Raw genomic sequence first — 27079 nt, 5'->3', positions numbered from 1 at the left:
AATAATGCAAATGGCAGAGATATTAGAACTTCTTTTGCTTTGTTCTGAGCTCGTTGCCCGAGTAAGAACCCTTGCAGAATTCTGGAATCTGGGTTTGCACAAAACCTCCTGCCAGACTTAGACACCTTTGTATACAGGAACTATATTCGATAGGTAAAATTTTGAAGCTCAATTTGTGCTTTTTAAAATTCATTATTAGAAGGGCTTGCAGAAATATACCCTCAACAGAAAAGGCAAATTAACTGCTCTCTTGAACTGCTTTAGGAGGGCTCACAAGGATGAGACAATTTCTTGGGGAGACTCAAGATAGATATCAACCTCCTGGATTTTGAAAATAAAGCATGACTTTTAAACATTGCATAAAGAAGTAAAGCTCACTTCAGAAAATTCAATAGCTATAGACCTCAAAGGCTCTCTAGAAGTAAGATTAGGCTTCTGCTGAACTAGATAAATCTTCTAGAGGTCAATGGAAACAGATACCCTGTATCCAACTGACAGAGATAAACATATTGTCCTTATCACTAAGAATCAGATTAATAAGAATTTGCCTTCTAGGAAAGAAAAAGTAGATACAAACATTAGACAACAATGCCACATGAGTGGGCCCTGATTCCAATGTCCAGACAGCACTGGTAGTAATAATTGGGGTAATAATAATAAATCAGGTTATTTAGGATTGTTCTAAGCAATGTACATCAACTTATTCAACACTCACAATAACCCTATAAAGTGGGTATTATTATTTCTCCAATTTTATAGTTCAGTAAACTAGAGGGTATTGAGGTTAAGAAACTTACTTAAGGTCATAAAACCATCTGCTTATATACAGTAAGAATGGTTTTTAAATTAAAGACATAAATATTCTGCCTAACATAAATTACCTATTTGTTCTCTTTTTGGACATCTCAGGAAACATACCTTCTATGCTGAAGCTACTTAAATGTTTAAATTCTTCAGAATCATCATATTTTGATGCTTTGACACTAGCACCTGTGAATATGATGAAAAAGCCTTTCTTGCTGTATAATTCAAATGCACTGTAACCAGGAATCCAGAGGCCCTGATGGTGGAAAAATGTTGCTCTCCGATGAAAGGCTGAATTTGCCTCCCACAGCTCCAAGCTAAGAGTATCACTGTCATGGACATAGAGAAAGTAGTTTGGCCTTTCAGCAGATTCCAAGGAAACAAGTGCCAATGCTGTAAAACATAGAACAGTGTAGATTCTCAGAAGAAGGAAGATCATCAACATTGGTATCACAAAATGTACTTACAAAGTAAACAAAATACTACTGCACAATTGCCAAACATAGGGCTGATCACTAATATTTCAGAATAAATTAGGAGATGCCTGAAAGAAGAAAAAAAGTAGTACTTTAAATTCAGTGAATAACAGTGATATCACTAAAAAGAAAAAAAAATCAGTCTTTGGTAACTTCTGTCTTTTAAATAATTTGTCCTTGGGGGAAAAAATAAATGTCAATGAGGACTCCAGAATGTACAATTTTATACAAGAAACTGAATGATTAATTGGACATACATTTGTGTTTGCAAGCTTTAACATTTACAAATGTACAAAATCTACAAACGGCTAAATTGGATGATAAAAAAGGGAATAGAGAAATAGATCAATTTAGGGACGTAACTGCATTTCAGTATCACTGGGCTCTTTTAATGAGCAAATGTTCTTGAAAGAGAGTTTACTGCACCAAAAAGGGACTATTTATCCAACATTATTGTCAATTTCCCAAAAGATGATCAAATGGCTAATGGGCAATTGGGCTTTACAAAGCATTGAAGAATTATCACCTTTTTTTAGCTAGAGCTCTGAACATTTACCTTATATTTGTAAAACTCATGAAATAAAGGTTTTTAAATTGAGATGATTTTAGGCTGATTTTCTTAAACATCATTTGGATTTTTTCTAGTAAAACCATTAGTTACTACAAATTGTAAAACGAAGAGTTTTCTCAAATTCAATATGGTTTCAAAGGCATTTATCATGTTGTAAAATTTAAGTTCTGCTGAGCACCAAAAGATGCCAAGAATAATAAAATAAATTTTTATATGAGAAAAAAATGTAACCAACATAATTTAGAACTTGATGGTGATAGGTGTTTTCAGAACTAAAAGAGTTCTTTTTAAAGGAAAGAAATAATTTATTCTAACTGGAGAATTGTGAGCATTCTCAGAACAAGCGAAAGTTAAGTCTGATGATTCATCCAACAAATAAATTCCTAAGCTGATAAAACATGTCATGCATGGTTCCAAGTAGACTGAACATCACTGGATCAGAAGGGAAACTACCACCAATCAGAACAGGTGCCAGGTGGATACAATCAGTACAGACCTGCAGGTGCAAACCAGTAAAAGTAGGACTAGGTTCAGGGCACTGAGGACATGTCCAGGAACCAGGACAGACAAGGCAGTTAAGGATAATAGAATAACAGACTGTCACAATGACTGTCTACACTCTGATTTATGTTCTTCATATAGAACTTCTTTGGTATCAATTCACAATTTACTTTTACTTTTGGGGGCATTAAAACCTTTCAAGTGTTAAGAATCAGTGGATGGTTTTTCAAAAACATCAAACTAAGTTCTGTGACTAATATTAAGAAAATTTTAGCTATATTTTATTTAACACCAAAAACTCAAACAATTGTCATTCTAACATATATATGCCAATAAATAAACAAAGAAATTATTTTGTATACAAAAGAGAAAGCTGGCTCTTGTGCCAATGTTATATTTTATTTCATATCCCTTAGAGCACTTTTTAAAAATGCCATGAACATATTAGATTCTCAATTAATATTTACTGAGTGGCTAAATCTTAAAATGTAAATGGAAAGCTAAACTCTTATTTTCAATTATACTTACATGATACCTTCTCTTTGAAAAGGCCTGGAGTGATCATAAAATAAAAAAATAAATTGGTATGAACACTGCTTCTTGGCAAAGAGAAAACGCTTCTGCTGGTCATATTGACCCCCAGAACAAGGCCACTCTGCCCATAGCTTGCCAGCATATATGGTCCTTCTCCAAGTCCTAGTTAAGTACAAATATGAGAATTATAAATTGGCACAGATTTTTAAAATTTCAATCTGTCATTTCAAAGAAATGTTTTAATAACAAAATACTTAAAAATATTGAGCAATTAGAAATTTATCACTAATAAAATAACTAAATGCTTCAAAAATAATGATGTATATACATAATGATGTATATGTATATGTTTGTGTTGTGGGTTATGTAAAATGTTGATATACATGTGATCGGTTGTTTCATAAAAGTTTAACCTTACTGCTCTCGGTGTATTTTACTTTCCCTCTTCTCTCATTTTTGTCTCAAAGCCAATTTAACTCAGCACATGCTGAAGAACGAGAAAAAAGATTCAAAGAATGTAAAGGCAAGACTTTCTTCCCCTTAAGGACTTAAGACCAGGCCTAAATAAAGGGGAAAGGATAATTGCATTGGAGGGATAAGAAGTCTTCCAATTAGGAAAGGGGAAGGAGAACCAAAATTTCCACCATAAAGACCAGGAGAAGAACAAAAAGACTGAGAGGATACACTATTTTCAGGTGTACTCTCCTCACTGACCCATCATCTGGGACACATTGAGCAGCTGGGGACCCTTCTAAACGATGAGGAAAAGAGCTTCACTAGGGACTTTGGTACCCTGTATAGAGATAGAAACCTGAAACAGCTTTGCCCCCACATCAAGGTGGAGCTGAGCAGAAACAGTGGACAATTTTTCTTAACCTGGCTGCAGGAGACTCACCATCACAGTTACAAATGTTACAAATGCAGTGTTTCTCCATAAGCCAAAATACATGAGGACCAAAGAAAATTACAGCAATAGTCTCTACCTGGTAATGGCTAACTTTCTAGCATGGACAAGAGGAAAGTGACACAAACCTCCAAGATGCAAATATACTTCAAAGTATAAATATGTAGATTTGTACAAATATGTGAATAATATACAAATAATAAGATAAGTGAATTATAATGAGATACAATTCAAAATGGAGAAGATGTATATACAATTACAACTTGAGGACTTGAAGCACCCTTATGAATATTCAACATAAGAATGAGAAAGGAGAAGGAGAGCAAAACGAAACCTCTCCCCTGCTGCACATGCCCCTTAATACAGCAACCTGAAGAGACAATTGCCATCTGAGAAATCTGTTTGTATAAAAACCTAAAGCTTTTGAATTGACTCTTAGTTAATTGGTAGCTTGATTCTGGACTATTTTCGCCAGCAACTGGGAGACAAAAGTCATTGATCTTATCATTAATTTTAGGCAGGGAGAAGTACAATTCCACCATCTACTGAAAGCAATCATTTCCTGCAGTGATTCTTTAAAAACAGAAATGAGCATATCCTATCTAATAAAATTACTCTGAACTTAAAACTCATGTAACAATTTTTAGTAGGAAATTGAAGTTCTCCCTCACTTACAGAAATAGCATTTCAAATGCAAGCTTTACATTTTTAGTAAAAATCGTATAAATGAACACAAAGATATTATATAGAATCATTGTGCTAAGAATTATTGAAATAATCTCAGCAATAACCTTTGAATTCTTCTACTACTTTTTAGAATTCTTCCTACAGAATCACAATTATTTATTTATGTATGTGCTTTAAATATTATAAGTGTCTTATAAGTATGTTATTACATAGTGTCTGGGATGTAACAAATAAAGAAAGGGAGAAATATGCCAGCTATAAATGCCCAAAAAGGACTAGGTAAATTTACAAGGGCTGTGAAATTTATTTGGGATGAAACAAATTAAGAATAACCATTTAAAATCATTTTCTATTCATTATCACTCTCCACAATCATCACAATTTTATATTCCCCTTCAACGTCTATCACTGTTGCATTGCTTTTACAAATTCTAAATCCCCTTGGCACATTGATGCCTTTCCCTATTACTCTGATCATAGGAAATTTATTCATCTGCCACTCCACTGAGCCAATCAGTGTCTCATGAAGGCCAAATGCCCCATGTTCATGCTCTGATATTATCAATACAGTATTACAAATGAAACTAGAAGAACAGGTTTGAAGGATTCTGTAACACATTAGAAGAATGAACCATCACTAGAGGTACTGCAGACTTGTTAACAGAGAGCAAAATGTAGCAAGTAGCAAGAGGTAAAGAGATTCAATATGCATGGAAAATTCTGCTTCTGGGTACACAAGTCTGCAGAAGAAATGCCAGAAAATACAAAGGCACAGATGGAGACTGTCATAACAGAACTGGGTGAGACAGGAATCTCTGAGTGAGGAAGTTATTGGAGCATTTTCTCAGAGTGTTGTCTGTGTACATTATGTAGAACCTGTGATGACAATGTGCGGTGATCATCCCTACACTAGGATGTATTAACCATACAGTAGGCCATGTAGCATGGAGGTCATGCTCACTGGCCCTGAAGCAAATTGTTTACAAATCCCAGTTTGCCACATTTTGGCTAAGTGAATTTGGCAAAGCTATTTAATCTCTCTCTGCTTCAATTTCCTCTGAAAGTGTTGATAATAGCAAAATGCTGATAATAAAATAAAATAATAACATATTTTGAAGTTTAAATTATAGGATCTAGAGAAAGCAGTTAACACAACAAAAGCTTCTGTTATTGTTAATAGGCAATAAATCACATTTTAATTATGGAATCCAAAGATTGATGTCTTTTTGTGTGTGTGTGTGTGTGTGTGTATGCATGTACGTGTATGGCAGTCTCTTCACAATCTTGAACAGGACATATTTTTAGTTAGATTTTCTTTAACTACCACAGATATTTTTTAATGTTGAATTTGCCTCCTCTATCAAACTTCTATAAATGTAACAAATACAACTAAAATCAAAAATGCCAATTTTCTTTTTAATCATTATCTCTATTTCTCTGAAATTATCTAGCTGACACATTTCTCCAATAAGCCACCTGAAGTGCCTCAGATTGGTTGCTTGGCCCAGATTTCCTATAACTATTATTCTAACTGACACATCCATCATGGATCCAGAGTTTGCCCAGTTACTGACAAAATGGATACTTCCCTAGATCACTTTACTTGTCTGAATTAGGTTTTGAGGCCTGTGCCTTCCTCATTAAATAGTTTTGCAAAAAGACTCCAATTCTGCTATCTTCAAGTATTTTCACTAAAAACATAATTATCTGTCTCTTCTTACATCTATACCTTAGTTTTAGACAGCAGCATCTCTCAGATTTCTTATTGCAAATCTGGATGTTTGCTGAGACCTGGAGATTTTCATTATTATTGTATCAATAAGTTCTCATTCTGGTAATGTGTAAAGAATGATTTTTGCCTGCAATGATGGCAAATTAAATTCCTTACATTATTTCTTATGTCAGTGCATTTATTTATTTTTTTTTATTTTTTTTTTTTTTTGAGACGGAGTCTCGCTCTTTAGACTTTGTTTCTTTGATTTCCACAACGTAAGAAAAATGTGACTGTAGTCACCACACTGTGTAATCGATAACAGAACTTATTCCTCCCATCTAGCTGAAACTTTGTGCCCTTTAACCAACATCTGCCCTTTCCCTGTCCACTTCCCCACCACTAGCCTCCGGTAACCACAGTTCCATTCTCTACTTCTAAAAATTCAACTTTTTTGGATTTCGCAAATAAGTGAAATCATATGGTATTTGTCTCACTGTGCCTGACTTATTTCACTTAGCATAATGTTCCCTAGGTTCATCCATGTTGTTGCAAATGATAGAATTTCTTGGTTTTTAAGGAATGAAGAGCTAAAAGAAAAAATTTCAAATGTTCTCACCACAAAGAAATGGTAAATATTGTAGGTGATGGATATGCTAATTAGCCTGATTTGATCATTCCACAATGTGTACATGTATCAAAACACTACATTGTACCCAATAAATATATACAATTATATTTCTCAATTTAAAAATAAGATAAAATTGTAAAAAACATTTGAACAATGTTTACATTTATAAATAATGGTAAAGGTATGCCTTTGTTATAGATCTTTCATCCTTTTTATCTAAAAAATTAACTAACTTCACCCATCCATTCATTCATGTCATTCCAAAACTGTACTGAGGGCCTCCTAAATTCTGAGAACTTAATTTACACACTATTTTAGTTTTCAGGAAATAAATCTTAACACAAATACTCAGAAATTTTTGAAAATTTTAAAACTTAAAAGCTTTTATGGCATTATATAGTTGTGAACTATTTATAATTTGTTCACAGCATAAGTTGTTCAAAAACTTTTAACCTGAAAATACACCTAATAGAATACTATAGTGATATTTTTAATTGGAATGTCACATACCTTCATTGTAGTATTCACAATCAAGTGCTAAAAGAAAAAAAGAAAAAATATTAAACTATTTAAGAAGCCAATCACTTACCTGAATGTCGGCAAGATATGGCTATATATTTATCAATAACTATGTGAAAGAATATAGAATGGTATTATTTAGGAACTTTTTCTGAGCAAAGAACATTCTTTAAGTGTTGTGCTGTAATTAAATTTCATATAATTGTTTTAAAATAGGAAAATATACCTGCCAATTTAGAAATCTCAACTGAAAGTGTTCAAATTGTAAGTTTGTTCAGATGTCTTACCACCTACACAAGTAAATTAAAAGTTTAAAGAGTCAAATCTGGAAGCAAATTCAAGGTGATTTTTTAAAAATATGTTTATCATCAGAACAATGAAACTTCATAGGCATAAAAGAAATAAAGTCATAAACAATTTCTCTAAGGATGGTATTTAAATAATTTATATTTCAAATGGTACAATGACAGCAATCAAACACAGAACAAAATATTATCTCACAATTTCTTTTTATAAGTCCTTTCAGTATTCTATAATTTATGACTGTCAAAGGAATATAAAATTTCATCATTTTAATTTAATTCTATTTCCATGAGTTTCCTGGCATTATTTCTAAGATAAATCAACAATTAATATGTATTTATTTATCAGTTCTCTACATAAAGATGTTCTAAGTAGGGTACTCACAACAAACAGTAGATGATCTCCAATGAATTGATATTCCTTCCTGACAACACTTGTATGCATACGCGGCTATACTAGTGCACAGACACTCACAGTCCCCACCAAGATTACAGTTACACGTATCCTCATGGCAATTTTTGGCAAAAGAAGTAACATCAATCTGAAACATGAGGTGAAAGATTACTTAATTTTAATAGATACTGATTATGATTTAAAGTCAACCCTCTAAAAGAAGATTATGTGTTTTCAAAGTTTCGTATTATCAGCTTAACACTGCCACCTAGAGAGTTCTCTTTATTTCAAACTTCTTTATTGCCCAAAGGAGAAAAAAATGTATTAGGAAAATGTCACATCAAAGAACTAGCAAAGGAAATAATAAGATTAATAAATACATAAAACTTCAACATTGGCAATATAACAGATTAATTTTTGGAAGCTTCTTTCATTACTGACGTAATCACATGGCGTTAAAATAATGGCATCTTCTGCTTCCAATTGTAATCTTATATAATTTTGTATCTTTCTTCCTTCTTTCCTTTCTTTTTTGCCCCCGCTTATGCAACATCCTAATGGCTATTAATGGTAATAGCAATCTTTAAAAACAACTTATTCTATTTACTTAATTTATTTATTTTATTTGCATTATGTTTAAGTAGATGACAAAATTTAATATACTGACAATGCATTAAAAAAGGAGCAAGAGACTCAGGAAGCTGAGGCAGGAGAATCCGTTGAACTCGGGAGGCGGAAGTTGCACTGAGCCGAGATCGCGCCCTTGCACTATTGCACTCCACCCTGAGCGACAGAGGGAGACTCTGTCTCAAAAAAAAAAAAAAAAAGCAAGGGGCTGGGAGCTGTAGCTCATGCCAGTAATCCCTGCACTTTGGGAGACCGAAGCAGGTGGATCACTTGAGATCAGGAGTTCAAGACAACCCTGGCCAACATGGCAAAACCCTGTCTCTATTAAAAATACAAAAATTAGCTGAGCATGGTGGCACGTCCTGTAGTCCCAGCTGTGGGAGACTGAGGCAGGAGAACCGCTTGAACCCAAAAGGTGGAGGTTATAATGAGCCGACATCAAGTCACTGGCCACACCATCTCAAAAAAAAATAAAAAAAGAAAGAAAAGAAAAGAAAAAGAAGCACAGTTTGCTGTCACTGAGCTGTATTTTATTTTTTAGGTCAGTTCATGGGTTAACTTTTCTTTTCAAGTGAAAAAGAACCAGCAGGCTCCGTGGTTCAGGACTCCAGACTTGACACAATATTTCTTGTCAAGCAGGTGTGATCCTTGGAAACTATGAGAAGTCTCAAAAGCAACCCTTTCTATAAACAAGACTCTAGTCTACCTATGTGGCTCTAATACGGCAGCCCTCAAACTTTTCTGTCTCAGAATCCCTTTACACTCTTAAAAAAATCACCGAGATCCCCAAGGAGATTTTGTTTATGGGATTATATCTACCAATATTTACTCTATTAGACATTAAAAATGAGACATTTAAAAATAACAATAGACATATGTTTACATGAATAACATGGTTTTAGTGAAAAATGCTTATACATGCCGAGAAATAGTGAAAAGAGTGCACTGTTTTACATTTTTGCAAATCTCTTTAATGTGTGGCTTAATAGCACACAGCTGGATTCTCATATCTGCTTCTTCATCTGGTCTATCATAATGTTTTTGTCTTGTTTGGGTTTGCGTTGAAGTAGATGAAGAAAATTCGGTTCCACACATATATTTAGTTGGAAACAAAGGAGTACTTTAATATCTTTTTCAGGTAATTGTGATATTCTTTGACACTATATCAAAATTCAAAAAAATATCATTTTCAAAAAGGCCGTTGCAATGTGAAATCTAAAACCACATCAATAAACTTTAACTTTGCTATGTTAAAATTATTTTTATATTTTGCCCTTTGAATGGATCTTTTACTTTTGCATGATTTTGTAACATCATGCATTGGTCATGTGGAAAATTTATGGACCCGTGCATATCTTCAAAATGTTGATGCATTTGATTATATACAATAGCTACAAGTCACGTTTGTTAATATCATCATCTAGATCATCAAAAAACTCATTAAGTATCAAAAACCTTATAAGCTAGCAGGGGTGGATCTAACTTTTACAAAACTCTAATTTTCCTTGAAAGTACATTTTATCAAAGACAACAGACACCATCAGGTGTTTCCTTAAAGCCACAGACTCATTTCACACATATCAAGAAAATATCTGCCAGGCACAATGGCTCATGCCTGTAATCCCAGTCTTTTGGGAGGCAGAGGTGGGCAGATCATCTGAGGTCAGGAGTTCCAGACCAGCCTGGCCAACATGATGAGACCCCGCCTCTACTAAAAATACAAAAATTAGCTGAGCATGGTGGCACACATCTATAATCCCAGCTACTTGGGAGGCTGAGGCAGGAGAATCGCTTGAACCGAGGAGGCAGAGGTTGTAGTCAGTCAAGATCATGCTACTGCACTCCAGCCTGGATGACAGAGCAAGACTCCATCAGAAAAAGAAAGAAGGAATGAAGGAAGGAAGAAAGGAAGGAGGGAGGGAGGGAGGGAAGGAAGGAAGGAAGGAAGGAAGGAAGGAAGGAAGGAAGGAAGGAAGGAAGGAAGGAAGGAAGGAAGGAAGGAAGGAAAATATCTGCCAAATATCCCTGTCTGACTGTCTGAATAACCACATATCATTTGTTCTTTGAAATAGAATGGCATTCCAAGAGAAAAACAACCATCTTAGCTCACAAGTCAAACAGTCATGCAAGTGACTTCCCTCAAGACCACTAACATAGCTTTGTATGCAGCAGAAATATTATATTACCTATTTTTTACCAATACATTGAAGTATTGCTTAAACTTCTATTGGGACCTAAAATAATCATGCTAGGAAGGAGCTTTGAAAGTGAAATTTCTATATAAGTTACATTCCATCTTGGGATGTGCTTCTAAAACCATTTCAAATGTGCTACAAGCAATACTTTTAAACTGTACTTTGAGTTGAGAATGCCCATTTGACAATGTTCTCTAAAGAAAAGTAAACATTTATGCTGTTAATCATAAAATGATGTATGTAAATAATGTTCCATAAACTAGAACAAATTATTACAAATATGCACAAAGGTACACTGTTAAATTAGATGGAGTAAGGGAGAAAATAAATCAACTAAATGTGCCAGTTGTACAGAAAAACAAACTAACACATAAGTCCCCCTAACAATAGTTAGGTGGTACATCTAAAAAGCCAGTGGGTCACCCAGTTATGTGTCATGTTCACCTCAGTATTATAGACACAGTAGAACATCTTTAAACTTGAGAGTTCATTAAAGTATTCATTTACCACATTGCGACAAGAAGCAAAAACATCGCTGTACAAAATGGAGCATTCTTTCTTGGCATAAGGAAATTTGTTTTGATGTGCCTCACAGGGTTTAATGGTTTCATCTGGATTTTCACACTGTTGAAAAAATATAAGAGAGAAAAGAAGTTTTTCAAGGGATAATTTCTCAAGCAGAGTAACCTATCCGACTTCACTCATTACAATTGCACCTACTATATTCTCATCCTTTTAGATAGGATTTGCGTAAAGCACCTGCTCACATCCAATTCAATGTTAATTGCATATATTATTTTCGAAAGCAACTAAAAAGAATATTAAAATCATGGCAATATTAGAGATAGAGTGGTGATAAATGATTTTTAAATTATCTTAAACACAGCATTTGCATGACTTAAAAAATTACATGAGCATGACCTGTTTCTTTCATTTTCGTCTTCTTTATTTCTGTCACAAATCATCTGAGAGGTTATATGTACTCAAATCTCTGCAGACTCAATTCCCATACATACAGCAATTTGGCCTCTTCCTCTCCTAATCCACTCCCCTGAAACTGCCCTGAAAAAGGTCATCCATGACCTCTTTATTCCTAAATATAAAGGCAATTTTTCAGTCTTCCATTTTGCTTGACTTTTGCTGCTTTTGATTCTATTTAATACTTTACCCTTCTTAAATGTCTCTCCTCATTTGGCTTTGGTGACACAATTTTCTGCTGGATTTCCTCTTGCTACATTGGCTGCTGTTCCCTAATCTCTTTCTCCCTGCTTTCTTTGCAAAGCTTAATTCTCAAATCTCTATTTTTCTCATTCGGTACATGTGTCCTGGCTTTAACGTTCTGAATATACTAGTAACTGCCAATCCCTATGTCCATCCCACATCTCCTTCCTGAATTTCAGAACTAAACATTTCCACCTAAATATCTCTGTCACTTCTCTCTCAGCAGGTCCTAACCATCCCTACCTCTATACCATTGTCCTTCCCCAACTATCTACATTCATTTCCTCCTCTTTGCCCTGCCTCAGGGAGGAACACCAGCATCCACCCAGGAAGCCAGGAAAGTAGGAGACCTTCTTGAAACCTCGAAATTCATCCTTCATAATACAGTCTTTCAGCAGATGCTGATGATTTTTATCATTAATGTTTCCCAAATTTGTACAGTTTTCTAAATCTCTACTGACTTAATATTTCTAGCTGGATTATAAGAGCCTCTTGGCCCTTGTATCTTACAGATCTATACTTTGCACTTCAGTCTACACCACAACCAAAATTAACTTCTTGAAATTCACTTTGTGCACCATACTCTATCCAGCCTCTTGACGCCTTCTAGGTGGCTGCTCCCTCCTTTCCCTGTTAAATTCTTTCCGATAAATTTCACTTTCTTGGCTCCTATAAATCTTGTAAGATTCACCTCCAGGGTAACTTCTCCAGAAACCTTTCTTGGACCATCACAATCCCCATTTTGTGTGCACTTCTATCAAAGCAACTACTTTACTATGTTCTGACTGTTAATTTTTTAACCTCTAAATTTTCCACCTCTAGACTCTAAATTCCTTAAAGGCAGAGACTGTGATTTATCCATATTATGTGTCTGTATGTAATGGAAAATATTAAGTGCTAAATAAAAATAGTGAATTTTTTTAAATGACCTGAGTTTTAGCTTTGTCTATCAGGTGTGAATAAAAAACTTATTTTGAGGGGGTTTAAAATTATTTGACTACTCCTAATATTTAAGTACCATTAAAATAGTTACTTCTTAATTTATTTGCAGATACAAAAATGTAAAACAATTTTTTTTCAAAAACTTCTAAAGGTAACAAGATATAAGATAGCCACAGTTAAAAGGATTTTGTCTCTCTCAATATAGTAGATATTTTAGGTATTAAAAGGTACACTTTTGTACTCTTAAGCTTAGACCACACTCAAATATTACTGACTGGAATAAATGTTCTACCCCATCCCCTCTTTATTCTTTAAAGAGATTTAGACATATTAGTAAACTAGGCAAAGTAGAGAAGTAACTAACCAAATGGCAATCAATCAGGAAATTGTGGTTTCAAACACCGCTATCAGTTAAAAAGAACAACAGGCTAAAAAAGAAAGTAGAAGAAAGAATAGAACCGATTTCCAATTTGACTCTGTTTTCTGAGTTCAGAATTTTTCAAAATGTGTTTCATATAACACTACTTCCTTGAGAACTAATAAATAAAAATATAGATTATGTCAGTCAGTTTGGAAAATCCTTCAAACATGTCCCTCCTTTATAGGCTTATAATGCCTCAAGAAACCCTTTGAAAGAAAAATATGTAAAAGTTAATTTATCCAACTGCCGCCAAAGGTAGTTGACCACAATCCACCCACCCACACACATACACACACATCCCCCTTTATTTCATATAATACAGTAACATGGCTGTTAAGAAATTCTGTCTTCATTTATTTATTGCTTTGAACTGGCAAAAGTTCCACCATCCTTCAAAATGCAGATACATTGATAAGGCATTTTGCTATGGTGAGGAAAACATGAGGGAGAAGAGATGAATTTGCATGTCACCTCTGCTACTTTCTAGCCATATAATATTAGACAAGTCATTTAACCTCCCTGAGCCTCAATTTCTTCATCTATAATAAGGAGAAAACATCCTTTATATAAGGTAATCAGAAAAATTACATGAGAAGATAAATATGAACATTTATCAGCTATAAATTACTATGAAAATAGTATGTAAAATAATATTACCTAAATAAGAATAAAATGTTCTAGTGAAAAAATATTCTTAAAAATTTCTGTTGACTTCTAAAGTACATTTCTGTAACTTACCTGTCCTAATGCCCAACTATCTCCAAATACCTGAGCATTTCTCACTTCCAAGTTATTAGATGTGGTCATGTCATTTGAAGTGCATTTGTCAAAGTTTCCACACAATCCTGATAGCTTGTTCTAAAGTAAGAGAAAATCACCAGGAAATATTCTATATTCACTTTAACATTTAAAGACTCATGTTCATTAAAACTTTTGAGACATTTCAAATATACATTTAAGAATTTTCATAGCAATCATTTAAAAAAATTAACTTGAGGAAGTGGATTTTCTCATACCAATTCAATTATATTTAGTGATTATTTTAAATTTGCAAAAATATTTTACCCGATTTCAAGTCCTATTTATCCACACTTACCAGTGTCTTGGCATTAATACAACTAATGACATAAATAGCTTGGAAAAGTATAATTCAAACAAGACAGTACATATGGGAGTGTATGTGTATGCAAATGTACATGTGTGTATATACAGAATTCATGTGTGTGTGTATATATATATAATTCATAATTATATATATTCCCATCCTTGGTGGAAACAAGAATATAGGATGAAGAATGGCAGATATATTCCCTGCTTGTTGAAATAGATCATATTGCCTACCTGATTTGCCTACATACAAGTTAACCATTTGTTTTTCCACAGCCCCCTTCCTGATGCCTCAGCTTTAGGATAACGACTATTAGTAATGGCCACTGTCTTTGAACAGATGTAATTCCAGAAAACAGAGATCTCATGGTAATAAGTGGCTATGGCAGATGTAATTCAATGGTTATTGTCTGCTTTGCTAGAGATACAGGCAGCCAACTTCACCATTAAGAGATGGATTCTATTCTTCAATATTGAAGAGAGCATTCAGCATCTTTAAATTCAAGGTTTTAAAGAGTAGTTCTACTGCTTTTAGAAAATCACTGCAAGTTCTCCTCCTTCATCTAGCAGTAAAATACATTGTTATTCTTACTGGAAACAAGGATATTGGATGAATAATGGCAGTGAATATTTGTTGAAGAAAAACAGCAATGACTAAAGGTTATTTCGGTTCATCAAAGAAATTCAAGATGCCAACAAACCTAGGAATAGATCTTTGGGCTTTATCCTCCTTAAGACTTAAAGACTATAACTTCAATATACAATCATATTTTACATCATATTAAAATCTTTTTTAAAAAATGTATCTTTTCTGTATTTTTGAGAAGATATTGTTAATATTCCAATTTTCTTTAATTTGACAAAAATTATATCCATGAGTCTCAGTCTCAATTTCAGGTAAAATAGATTAATAAAAATACATCAATGTTTTTGCAAACAACTTTAAAATATGAATTCAAAATATTCAAATAAATATTCAAAATATTTAATCAAATTTGAAATATTTTAAATAGCAAACTACTTAACAATATTTAATAAAAATATTTAGCAGGGAATAGTATATAAAATAATTTAAAATATAAATTGACAAAAATTATAAACAACTCAGATTGGATATTCAACCATGAATGGATAAATAAATTGTGTGGTACATCCACACAACAGAATACTACTCAACAGTATAGAATTCACACAACAATTTATATGAATCTTAAATATACTTTGCCAAGTCAGAGAAGCCAGACCCAAAAGACTACAGATTGTACAATTCCATGTATATGATATCTGAGAAAGATAAAACTATTGCAGTGGAAAATATAATCAGTGGTTGTCTGAGGTTAGGAGGCAAATGTAGGGGTTGACAAAAGAGAAGCAACAAGAAGTATATTTGGAGGTTGACAGGTATGTTCTACGTAGAAATGTTGTGACAGATACAAGGCTCCATGCACAATATGGTTTGGCTCTGTGTCCCCACCCAAATCTCATCTCGAATTACAATCCCCATATGTTGAGGGAAGGACCTGGTGAGAGGTGATTGAATCATGGTGGTGGTTTCTCCCAAGCTGTTCTTGTGATAGTGAGGGAGTTCTCATGAGACCTGATGGTTTAAAAGAGTGGCATTTCCCCCTCACTCTTTCTGTCTTTCGGGCCACCTTTTGAAGAAGGTGATTGCTTCCCCTTTGCCTTCCACAATGATTGTAAGTTTCCTGAGGCCTTCCCAGCCATGCAGAACTATGAGTCAATTAAACCTCTTTTCTTTATAAATTACCCAGTGTCAGGTAGTTCTTTATAACGGACTAATACAATGCATTTGTCAAAATCCATAGACCTGGATACAATAAGAGTAACTTTTATTTACATTTTAAAAATAATTTTACTGCACGTAAACTTAAAAAAAAAAATCCAGAATGTGGAGGAAAACATGGAATGCAGACTGTAAGAACTGAATCTAATTGCACTATGAACAAATCAAATAGTTAAGCTGAAGAAAAAGAGAAGAAAGCTGGCTTAAGTAATCTTGGAAAAGTGGATACTGCAAGGTTAAAGTCAAAAAGAACTGTACACAAACAGTGTACATAGTTGGTAAAGTTCTTCTTCACAAGGGTATAAGTTAGTAATTCTGAAAATATAACCTAGTTCTTAAAGGAAAACATTAATTATTTTATTTTCATCAAATATCAAAAACTAAATGTGATTTTATTCATTACATCTCACTAGGAGCTTAGGTTAACCTACCTTCCACTGTGGCCCAACTTTGATATGAATAGTTGTCTTCCTGTCCCAAAGAATAGTGATATCTTTCTCTGGAAAGTATACTACTATATAGTAACCAGCCTTCCAGAGCTGGTAGGTAGGTTTGTTTTCCAGGAAAAAACCTGATCGTTTCTTTAAAAAAAAAAGAAAAGAGAAGAAATAAAGTGAGTACTAGGTTCTCTAACCAAAATATATCAAATTAGCTTAGTTAATATTTACCAACAACTATCTATGTGCTAATATTGTTGCTTGGTCATGCCTTTTCTGAATTCTGTAAGAAAAGACAAAACAATTGCACAAAATACGTAAAAACATAAATATTGATTACCAGACACAAACTAGCAGATGGACCCCACATGGATAAATGGACAAAGGGAAAAGATATTTCAGTTACATATGGGGAAGAGCAAAACAAGGGAATGGAAACAGAAGACATTAAATGATATCCCCGCCAAATCAGAAATTTTACATCTGTGATGAATAAATATGACAGAACTAAAAAAGGGTATGGCCTTGCCTGCAAAAGAGAGAAATTTGGTCCTGCTCATGTTTCTGAGTAGCTAATGATAGCATGCAAATAGTCTACTGACTTTATTAAAAATGTATTGAAAATCAGAATCATTAAGTTTGGTAGGAGACATTGCCTTCCCAATTCAGGCAAAAAGAAGCTGTGAAGTACTTCCTTTAAGTGAAAAGGAGAAAGTTCTCAACTTAACAAGAAAGAAAAAAAATTGTATGCTGTGGTTGCTAAGATGTACAGTAAGAATGAATCTTCTATCTGTGAAATTGTGAAGAAGGGAAAAGAAATTCAGCTAGTTTTGCTGCTGTACATTAAACTGCAAAACCAACAGCCACAGTGCATGGTAAGTGCTTAGTTAAGATGGAAAAGGCATTAAATTTGTGGGTAAAAAGCATGAACAGAAACATGTTCTGATTGCTGGCAATTGGGGCTGCTACTGTCTACAGTTTCAGGCATCCACTGGAGGGCTTGGGACCTAACCTTCATGGACAAGGAGGAACTACTGTATGTGTGTAGCAGGGTGGAAAGGGGTGAATTACCATTAAAGGGATTCCAGAAGGCTTCTTGCAAAGGGTGGGTGTGAACTGATCTGCAAGAGGATATGCACAGCAAGGTATAGGGGGTTGAGAATGAGAATGGAGAAGAAATCCTTCCAAACAAAAGAAATGGCTTGAATCAAGACTTAGGGACAAGAAAGTCAAAGATTTTTTTCAGAACAAAGGAGAGTACCAAAAGGCTAGAGCATGAATTACATGATGGATCATAGCCTGAGACCTTTGCAACCAAGTTATCCAGAGTAATTATCACATGTGCAAAATGTGGTTAATAAAAGCTTTCAAACAAGGAAGTATCAGACCATGGTTGTATATTAAAAGAAGATAATTTATGCAGTAGAAAGGATAAAGCAGAGAGAAATGAGAGATGGAACATATCGGGAAATGTTAGAGAACTTTTAGGAATATACAATATTCCTAAAAGGAATATACAATATTCTTTATTAAGCAAGGGCAACACATGGCTATATTGATTTGAATCTGACCTTGAAATTAACTCATATAATAACTTCAAAAAGGCACAGTTAACATCAAAGTAAGACAAATTTAGCCAGAAGCAAAATAAAAATTGTGAAGGAGATATGAAATTCTTTGGTTACTTTTCTCCTTCAAGTAATAACAAAAGCATAGTTTGAAAATACTACACTACAGTAGACTTTTTAATAAATATTTCAAAGGGAAAATGAAATAAATTTAGTCACATCCATAAGGAGTTTTCAGTCTCCTAGACCAAGGTCATACTTAAAATAGGTGCACGGTATATTGTATAGAACAGTATATATTGTATATAACCATATGTGTTATTGATTGGCTCTCTCTGATCTCATTTCCTTCCACTTCCCAATCCCCACCCTCACTGACTAAGCTTCAGATATGCTGAGTCTCTTTCTGTTCTTCAAATTTACCTAAGCTTTTACCCATCTCAAGTCCTGTGTGTTTGGTGTTCCTCCTGCTAGGAACTCCACATCTTAGCGTAATGGCCTCATTCCCATCAGTTGTGACCAATATGCTCCCTCCTCTGTGAGGCCTCCCCTGATTGCCCCACTAGAAATTTCATCCTCAAGATGAGCCGGATTGGTAGGCATTTAGACAGCGCAATGCTCTTCTGAGCAAGGACAGTCCCTTGCTCAGATGTGGGCCACCACTTGGGAATTAATGCTCTGTAATTGCCGTCTTGAAATTCTGATTTTACGTGTGAATCCGTGTTTTGTCAGTGAAGGTCAGTGAGACAAAGAATCATGTGTCTGGGCCTTGAAGCCTTGGCTCACATCTCCTGCTGTCTGCCCAACCTCCCTGGGATTGATTCTCAGATGCCTGCTTCTCTGCAGCCACCCAGAGACCACTACTACACTCTACTTGCAACACAGAGGCAGGAGGAGTTGGACTTAGGCATGCATACCCAAATGCCAAGTTAGAGTTATGAGGCAAGGAAGGCCCTCAGCACTGACAGGGTGTGTGGTGTGCACTCACCCCAGGACTATCCCTATGCTTGAGTGAGCATGGCATTAAATGATGATTTTAAAAAAAAACAAAAACAAAAAAAAAAAACAAAAAAAAGCCACGACACATCAAGACAGAACACAAAACAAGAAAATGAAACATTTTACCTGTTTTGAACAAATTGCGTAGTTTGCCCTACCCCCAAGTCGGTCTCTGCCACCATAAACTAATTCTATTGTTTTCACTGCACTCTTTAGTATCTTTCTATCATCTTGCTTGTCTTTGATTTGTTTCTCTTTTGCTCAGTTTGGTTTTGCATCAGTTATCCTGATACAAAAGCACATCTTTTCTATTTGTCTTTAGACATAAAATCCTTCATTTTCATTAGATAGGGCAGTTTACTACAAGAAAATCCTCTGTAGTCAAAGGGAGTTGCCATACGCCTTACTTTTCAGATTCATAAATAATGCTGTTCATTAGAACAGTGAGGTATTATGAATTGTCCAAAATAGAGATCTCCACTTCAGATGAGAATTAGAGCACTTTAAACAAACTCTAGTGATGTTAGCAAGATATGTTAGAAATATGGAGAATTAAAATATTTAAAGTACAGCTTAAATAAATTAATAAAATAGTTATATCTTATACATTTGATAAAATTAGAATTGTACATTTACATATAAAAATAACAGAGGTGGGCCGGGCATGGGGGCTCACGCCTGTAATCCCAGCACTTTGGGAGGCCGAGGCGGGCAGATCACAAGGTCAGGAGATGGAGACCATCCTGGCGAACACAGTGAAACCCAGTCTCTACTAAATACACAAAAAATTAGCTGGGCGAGGTGGCGGGCACCTGTAGTCCCAGCTACTCAGGAGGCTGAGGCAGGAGAATGGCGTGAACCTGGGAGGCTGAGCTTGCAGTGAGCCGAGATCACGCTGCTGCACTCCAGCCTGGGCGACAGAGCAAGACTCCGTCTCAAAAAAATAAAATAAAATAAAATAATAAAATTACAGAGGTGATTTTTTGTTCTTCCCTTGAATGGGTGGTCCATCTACCATAAAATAAATAGTGCTTATTTTTCACTTTCGATGTTTGAGAAAAAAAATATTGCAGGGGATTTCTTTAGGGTCAAACTGTTTTTATGACTTTTCTTAATCTTATGTCATACAATTTATATAAAGGAGACTCATTAACACCTACATACAAGTGAAAATTGGAAGTTGAAAGTTAGGTGGAGTTGCAATCACCACTTCAAAGATGTGTCAAACTGTCTTTATAAGAGCATTTACTATTTGCTCTTGTTTCTTTTTTAACCAACCTATATTAAACTAAATGAAAAAGGAGAGAGTCGAACCCCCTAGAACTGGTTTCAAGCCAATCTTATAGCCCCTATAACTTTTTCAACAAGATGTACAGTTAAGCATATATAGTACTATATATATGCTTTTCTTAGAAATAACCTTCTTTTTTCTTAGAAATAACCTTCATCAATAGATGAATATCTGGTTGGTGGTTATGACAAACCGCTGTAATTACTTTAAAAACATGTCAACATGATTGTAGAAACTCTGTTTTGCCCAAAGGTTGATTGCTGCCCAGTTAGTTTCAATGTTTCTGACTGAAACATAGTTATGTTTTAAGGTAATTGTTCTCAAACTTTAGTGTGCACAAGAATTTCAGGTACCATTGAAAATGTCAATTTTGTTTTCAGCAACAGCCATTCCAATTACTGAAGTCAGACCAAAAACCAGCACTTACAAGAAAAAAATCCAGATGATTTTAATGAATATTGGCAGACCAAACTGAGAGAAACACTGTTCTAAACATCTCAGAATATAGGTCAGTTTTTAAAGCCCATTTGTTAAATCATGTACTTTCTAACTCTGAAATTTCTTGCCTGTACAATGAGGTTCAAATATCTTGCACCATTCAAGAGCCTCCATAGTCTGGACTCAGCCCCCTCATCTATTGCCTTTACCCCATGCTCCCTGAATGACAGCTGATCAGGACGCTCCTCCCTGAGTCTCTTTGCCACTCCCTCCATCCACTGTCTCATATGGTGTGCTTCCACCAATCTAAACCACCTGCAGTTATCCAAACATGCCATTCCATCTCTCAGCTCTGCTCTACTGAGTGGGTTTATTCGTCTGTACTGATTGCCACCCTACTCCCTCTCTTCACCTGGCTAATGCCTAATCATCCTTTAAGACTCAGTGCAAATCATTTCCTCCACAGCATGTCTTCTGAGCCTTCAACAATAGGGAGGGTAAAGGAAATAAGAAGAATCATTTCAAATCCATCAATTTATACTTTCATTTCGATCCTCACACAAACTAAAGAAGTAGGTTCTAAAATCTTCCCAAATTTACAGATGGAAAAGCTGCAGCTTGGAGAGGTTAAGTAAACCTGCCCAAAGTTATAGAGCAGGCAGGTGATGGAACAGAGGCTCCAAGTTACTACTGAGTGACTCTAAAGTCTATGCTCTTAACAATCACCCTAAGCACCCCAGGTTTCTTTAGGTGTTCTTCCCAGCAGTTCCCATATTATCCTACATAAATTCCTACCATAGGACACCACGCTGCGCATCCTTATTTACCTGAATGTATCCGTCACCTGAGCAGAAACTTCTTAAAGGCAAGCACAGTGTTATTTCACTATTGTAGTCCCAACAATTAGCACATGTTTTGATATTCAGTAAACATTATAAAAGAAGGTACGAGATGAATGAATGAATGAAATTTATTCATTCTACTAAATTGGGCAGGCTCCAAGGATACAATAAACAAGAACTTGGAGACAATTGGGGAAGACAAGCTCACAAGTAGTTTCATTAAAGCATGATACACATTCCAATAGGGTGCTTCAGGGTATAAGAAGGAGCTCCCTGGAGGAGGTATGGTAAGACATATTGCATAAGAATAATTTAAATGGAAAGACAGATCCAGGAAGAAGCAATAATAGTAATGAAGGACTAATAAGATGCTCCACCTTCTGGAATGTGGGCTTGAAGCAGAAAGTGATGAAAGAGCAGGCAGGAGAGGTGGGTAACAGCCAGATTGGCAAGGCCTTGGAGGAGCAGTGGGAAGGCATCTCAAAGTCTTGAAGAACCACAGAGTGACATATTAAGATTTCCATCAAAAATGTACATATATAAGGCTGGGCGTAGTGGCTCATGCCTGTAATCCCAGCGTTTTGGGAGGCCAAGACAGGTGGATCACCTGAGGTCAGGAGTTTGAGACTAGCCTAACCAACATGGTAAAATCTCGTATCTACTGAAAATACAAAAATTATCCAGGAGTGATGGAGTGCGTCTGTAATCCCAGCTACTCAGGAGGCTGAGGCCAGAGAATCGCTTGAACCCAGGAGACAGAGGTTGCAGTGAGCCGAGATCATGCCACTGCACTCCAGTATGGGCAACAGAGTGAGACTCTGTCTAAAGAAAAAAAATATATATATATATATACAAGTAAAACTACCTATGCTGCAGTATGTGAGGATGAATTAGAGGGGAAAGACTAAAACTAGAAGCCAAGAGTCTAGCCTGGAAGCCACTGAAGTAATTAAGGCAATAGGTGAGGGCTGCAAGGGCCCAAATGGCAACTATGGGAATGAAAGCAAGAGGAATGAATTGGAATATGGAGAAGGCAAGTTAAGAAATAAGAAGAGAGAAGTGAAGCACAATTTACTGAAGCCACACAAAATGGAAAAGAAAAAACAACATAGATCTCATAACCATTTACAGAGAGAAGTAGCCCAAATCATTTCTATTCTATTTGTAGTATCCTCAGGACAACTTCAAATGATCCTGAAAGAAATAATTCACTAACCTGTTTGTAAGGAGTATCATTCAGGTAAATTTCAGTGTCCCCAACTGAAATCAAAACACTTTTAGAACAAACAATATCGTTGTCAAAGCATTTCTTGTTCTGGGCAATGATAGATATATCTGAATCATCTGTACTCTGAAATGTCAAAAATATTTTATTAATACAAATATATACAACCTATATTATTTTAGTTATTTTTATTAAGAAATCTTAAAGATCAATATTGACAATGGATTGCATTAGAACTGAAAAACAACTTACCTCTATAAAAAAAGTCATTTTTAACTAATAATGTGAAGAATTTTATAGAAATATAGTAGGATACCTCAATCTTTAAACACCTATAATATCTCTGTTAAAATTTTGTTCCAGCCAAGTTTACCATTTTATTTCTATAGCTCAAATGTACTAACCATTATCATTTTCTTTGTCAATAATCAACAAAACAGTATGTCACTTAGGGAAATCTTAAAAAATATTCATTGGATATATGTCTTTGGTTTTATTTAAAGGATATTTCTGGCTGAATAATTATTTGTCTATACATAAGAACACAAATAGTTACAAAACTTTGGTATTTGTTAGTAAATAAAATAATGTGTATTGTTTGAGAGCTTACTTTGCATTTTACATATATTATCCAATTTAGTTCTTAGGCAAACTTTTTGAATTAGGTATTATTTCCATTTTACAGATGAGGAAACTGAGGTTAAGACGGACTAATTGATTATCTGAGGTCGCTTTGCCAAATAAGAGGAGGATCAGAATTCAAATCCCTAATCTGTTTTGTTTGTGTTGATGCCACTTATAAAGAAATTAGGAAGGGTCTAGAAATGGTTGAGGAGAAAGACAACTTTAGATGATAGGGAATCCCTAACTTCAAGGAACACTATTTGGTCTCTCTACTCTAAATGTCACACTTCCACCTCCAGTTAGACCCTTTCCTTAGCAACTCCCCACTGCATCCACTAAGTCACTCTTTAGAATCAAAGTTTCTAATTTTCTCCCCCAGTTGAATGGATAGGTTTCTTCAGTTGCACTGACTCTGGAAATTTCATTCTAAAATATTGTTTGTATCTGGTTCTTTAAAAGTTTTAATTGGCAAGTTATAATTGTACATATTTATGAGATACAAAGGGATGTTATATGTATATAATGTGAAATAATTAAATAAAACTAACATATTCATCAATTCATATACTTACCATTTTTCTAGGAAGAAAGTACATGCTTCTTGTCAGATTTTCAAAGTGGTCTTAATCTCCCCCAAAGTTAAAAGCTACTGTTTGAAGAGCCCTTTCACTAATAGTGGACAGTAGAGATTTCATTAAAAGGAAAGGAAGAAATGTGACATTTCTCCTTGGATTCAATGTTCAGTTGTCAAAGGCCCACACATATTTCCTGAATCTTTTCCATTTTGAGATATATGGGTCAGCGTTTACTTTTATAGTAAGAAAAAGTCATTAAATGTTTGGCAATCATAGGCCATGCACGGTGGCTCATGCCTGTAATCCCAGCACCTTGGGAGGCCAAGGCGGGCAGATCACTTGAGGTCAGGAGTTCAAGAGGTCAGTCTGGCCAACATGGCAAAACGCGGTCTCTACTAAAAATGCAAAAATTAGCTAGGCATGGTGGCACGTGCCTATAGTCCCAGCTACTTGGGAGGCTGAGGCAAGAGAATTGCCTGAACCTGGGAGGCTGAAGTTGCAGTAAGCTGAGACCATGCCACTGCACTCCAGCACTCCAGCCTGGGTGACAGAGTGAGACTCTGTCTAAAAAAAAAAAAAAAAAAAAAAAAATGGCAATCATACAGTTTGTTTTTTCTTTTTCTTTTTTCTTTTTTGCCAGATGAGGTCTTGCCCTGTCACCCAGGCTGCTGGAGTGCAGTGGCATGATCATGGTTCACTGCAGCCTCAATTTTCCAGGCTCAAACAATTCTTCCACCTTGGCCTCTGAGGAGCTGGGAGACTACAGGTGTGTGCCACTACACGTGACCAATTTTTAAAATTTTTTTGTAGAGGCAGGGTGTCACTATGTTGCCCAGGCTGGTCTCAAACTACTGGCTCAAGTGAGCCATTCATTTTAGCCCCCCAAAGTGCTGGGATTAGAGGTGTAAGTCACCTTGCCTGATGATCATAGAGTTCTTGATGTAAATTCTCCACACTTAGTTTTTCACAACACTGGCAATATGAAAACTAGCTCAATTCATCTCTTATTTTGGCTAAATTCTTTCTGCCTTGTTAATAAGTCTTATAGTGACTAGAGGATAGGTTTGTAATGAATGGTATTGTGGAGTAATTAATGTGTCCCTCTGTAACCCATTTTTCCTTCATAGATGCTGGGAGCTTTTGCTGCTTTTTAAACAATCCTTTTGCAAAGCATTGCCTAAATTTTGAAAAGTGGAATAATAAGGGTCATTATGATGATTATGGCATTGTACTACTCAAAAAAAAAATAATGTCATACTTTTCTGCCTTTCTGCATAATTTTCAAAGAAGTAAAAATACATAATTTAGGGTTTTGCTTTGCTCTTCCTCTTGGGAAAAGTTATTTAGATTAAGGGATGTGAAAAGCTGATTGAAAGGCTTTCTATTGCCATTATATTTTATTACTATTAATTAAAGTGCCTCAATGTTAGTTTTATCCTTTATATTAAATCTGAAATGTCAAGAAATATTCTATCTATATGGTTTGTCTTATAATAGCATGTTATGCTGACAGTAATTGGAAACAATAGCACTATACCTAAAAGTCACATTTCTATACTTTCCATTTCTGACATATTTCAAGTTAATATTAGGTTTAGAAATAATGCCGCAGAGTTGCTAAGCAACACAGTAATAATGATAACAAAGCTGGAGGAAAAAGGTCAATATCAATGTGCCACATGGGCTCCTCAAAACCCTTTATTCTCAGGTACTAAAAGCTTTAATACAGAATATGCCCCAAAATGACTCTGAAACAGAAACTCAGCACCTTTCAAGGACGTATATAATTATACTTGACATGTCAGTCTCAGCACCTGTCATAGCCCCAGCCTTTTAAGGGTAATTATCCCACACAAAGTCTCTGCTGATACCATAGCCTCAGGCAGCCATGGTTTATGTCCCAAAGCAGCACATTCATTTATGGGCAAAGAGACTTCAATGCTGGCAGAAAAAACGAACTATACTCTATTCAATTCTCTCTCAAATTTGAACCAGAAAATACCGACTTTTTTTTTTTTTAACGTTTTGCAGTAAGATCTGAGGGTGAATAAACACGTAAAGGATGTAAGGAACAGCGGGAGCTGACCAGGTAAAAACAAGCTGAACATATGAGGAAGTAGAAAGGATGACTGAACTGAAGAAAAAGTAGAGAAAAGACATGGAAAAGAAAGTTAGACACGCTGGCCTGAGTAAGCAGAAAATAGGGCAGTCCCACAGAGGTTGTCCAAGTTGCAAGAATGACATCAGGTCAACCATGACTCTCTGCTGCCTGGAGACAAAACCACCCTTCAGTTGACACCTTCATGAGGTTCTTGTTAGAACACATAAAAAGTTGGAAAAAAGAATGGTAAATATTGTAAAAGGTTACAAAAAGTTTATGAAGATCTTACCTTGTGATCAAACTAATTAAAATTGGATGTATTTTTTAAAATTAACTTTAGTGTTAATAATGCACAATGCAAAGGTAAAATTTGTTTTTCTCTTTTGAACAAGATTTTTGTGTAATATTAAGAGATAGTAAAAGATTTTTATTTACCTTTTGAGTATATGGCAACAAAAAAAGAGAGAAGAGAGAGACAGATTAAATTTACCTTTTTAACCATCTTTATTAAGTTTTAAGATTATTTGGGAAACTGAGTCTCCTCTCTACCAAAGAGTAAAGGTTATTGCTTTTTAAAATATTTGAATTATCACTTTGATTAAATAAATGACTAATTTTACAGTGATCT

General features: G+C 35.1%; 1 protein-coding gene across 1 annotated transcript in view; it reads right to left on the bottom strand.

Moving 5' to 3' along the window:
* OTOGL (otogelin like) overlaps window positions 1–27079 on the bottom strand; it is a 170794-nt gene that overhangs the window by 56780 nt on the left and 86935 nt on the right. Inside the window, exons 26-33 of the mRNA XM_005571630.5 lie at window positions 23143–23277; window positions 16783–16932; window positions 14179–14298; window positions 11364–11480; window positions 8026–8182; window positions 7330–7356; window positions 2881–3048; window positions 919–1197 (exon numbers count right to left, since the gene is read on the bottom strand). Of these exons, the coding sequence (XP_005571687.3) occupies window positions 919–1197; window positions 2881–3048; window positions 7330–7356; window positions 8026–8182; window positions 11364–11480; window positions 14179–14298; window positions 16783–16932; window positions 23143–23277 (1153 nt within the window). The remainder of the gene's footprint in view (window positions 1–918; window positions 1198–2880; window positions 3049–7329; window positions 7357–8025; window positions 8183–11363; window positions 11481–14178; window positions 14299–16782; window positions 16933–23142; window positions 23278–27079) is intronic.

Source organism: Macaca fascicularis, chromosome 11, assembly GCF_037993035.2.
Source record: "Macaca fascicularis isolate 582-1 chromosome 11, T2T-MFA8v1.1".
NCBI classification, from domain to species: domain Eukaryota; kingdom Metazoa; phylum Chordata; class Mammalia; order Primates; family Cercopithecidae; genus Macaca; species Macaca fascicularis.
This window is presented reverse-complemented; position numbering and strand designations above follow the sequence as displayed.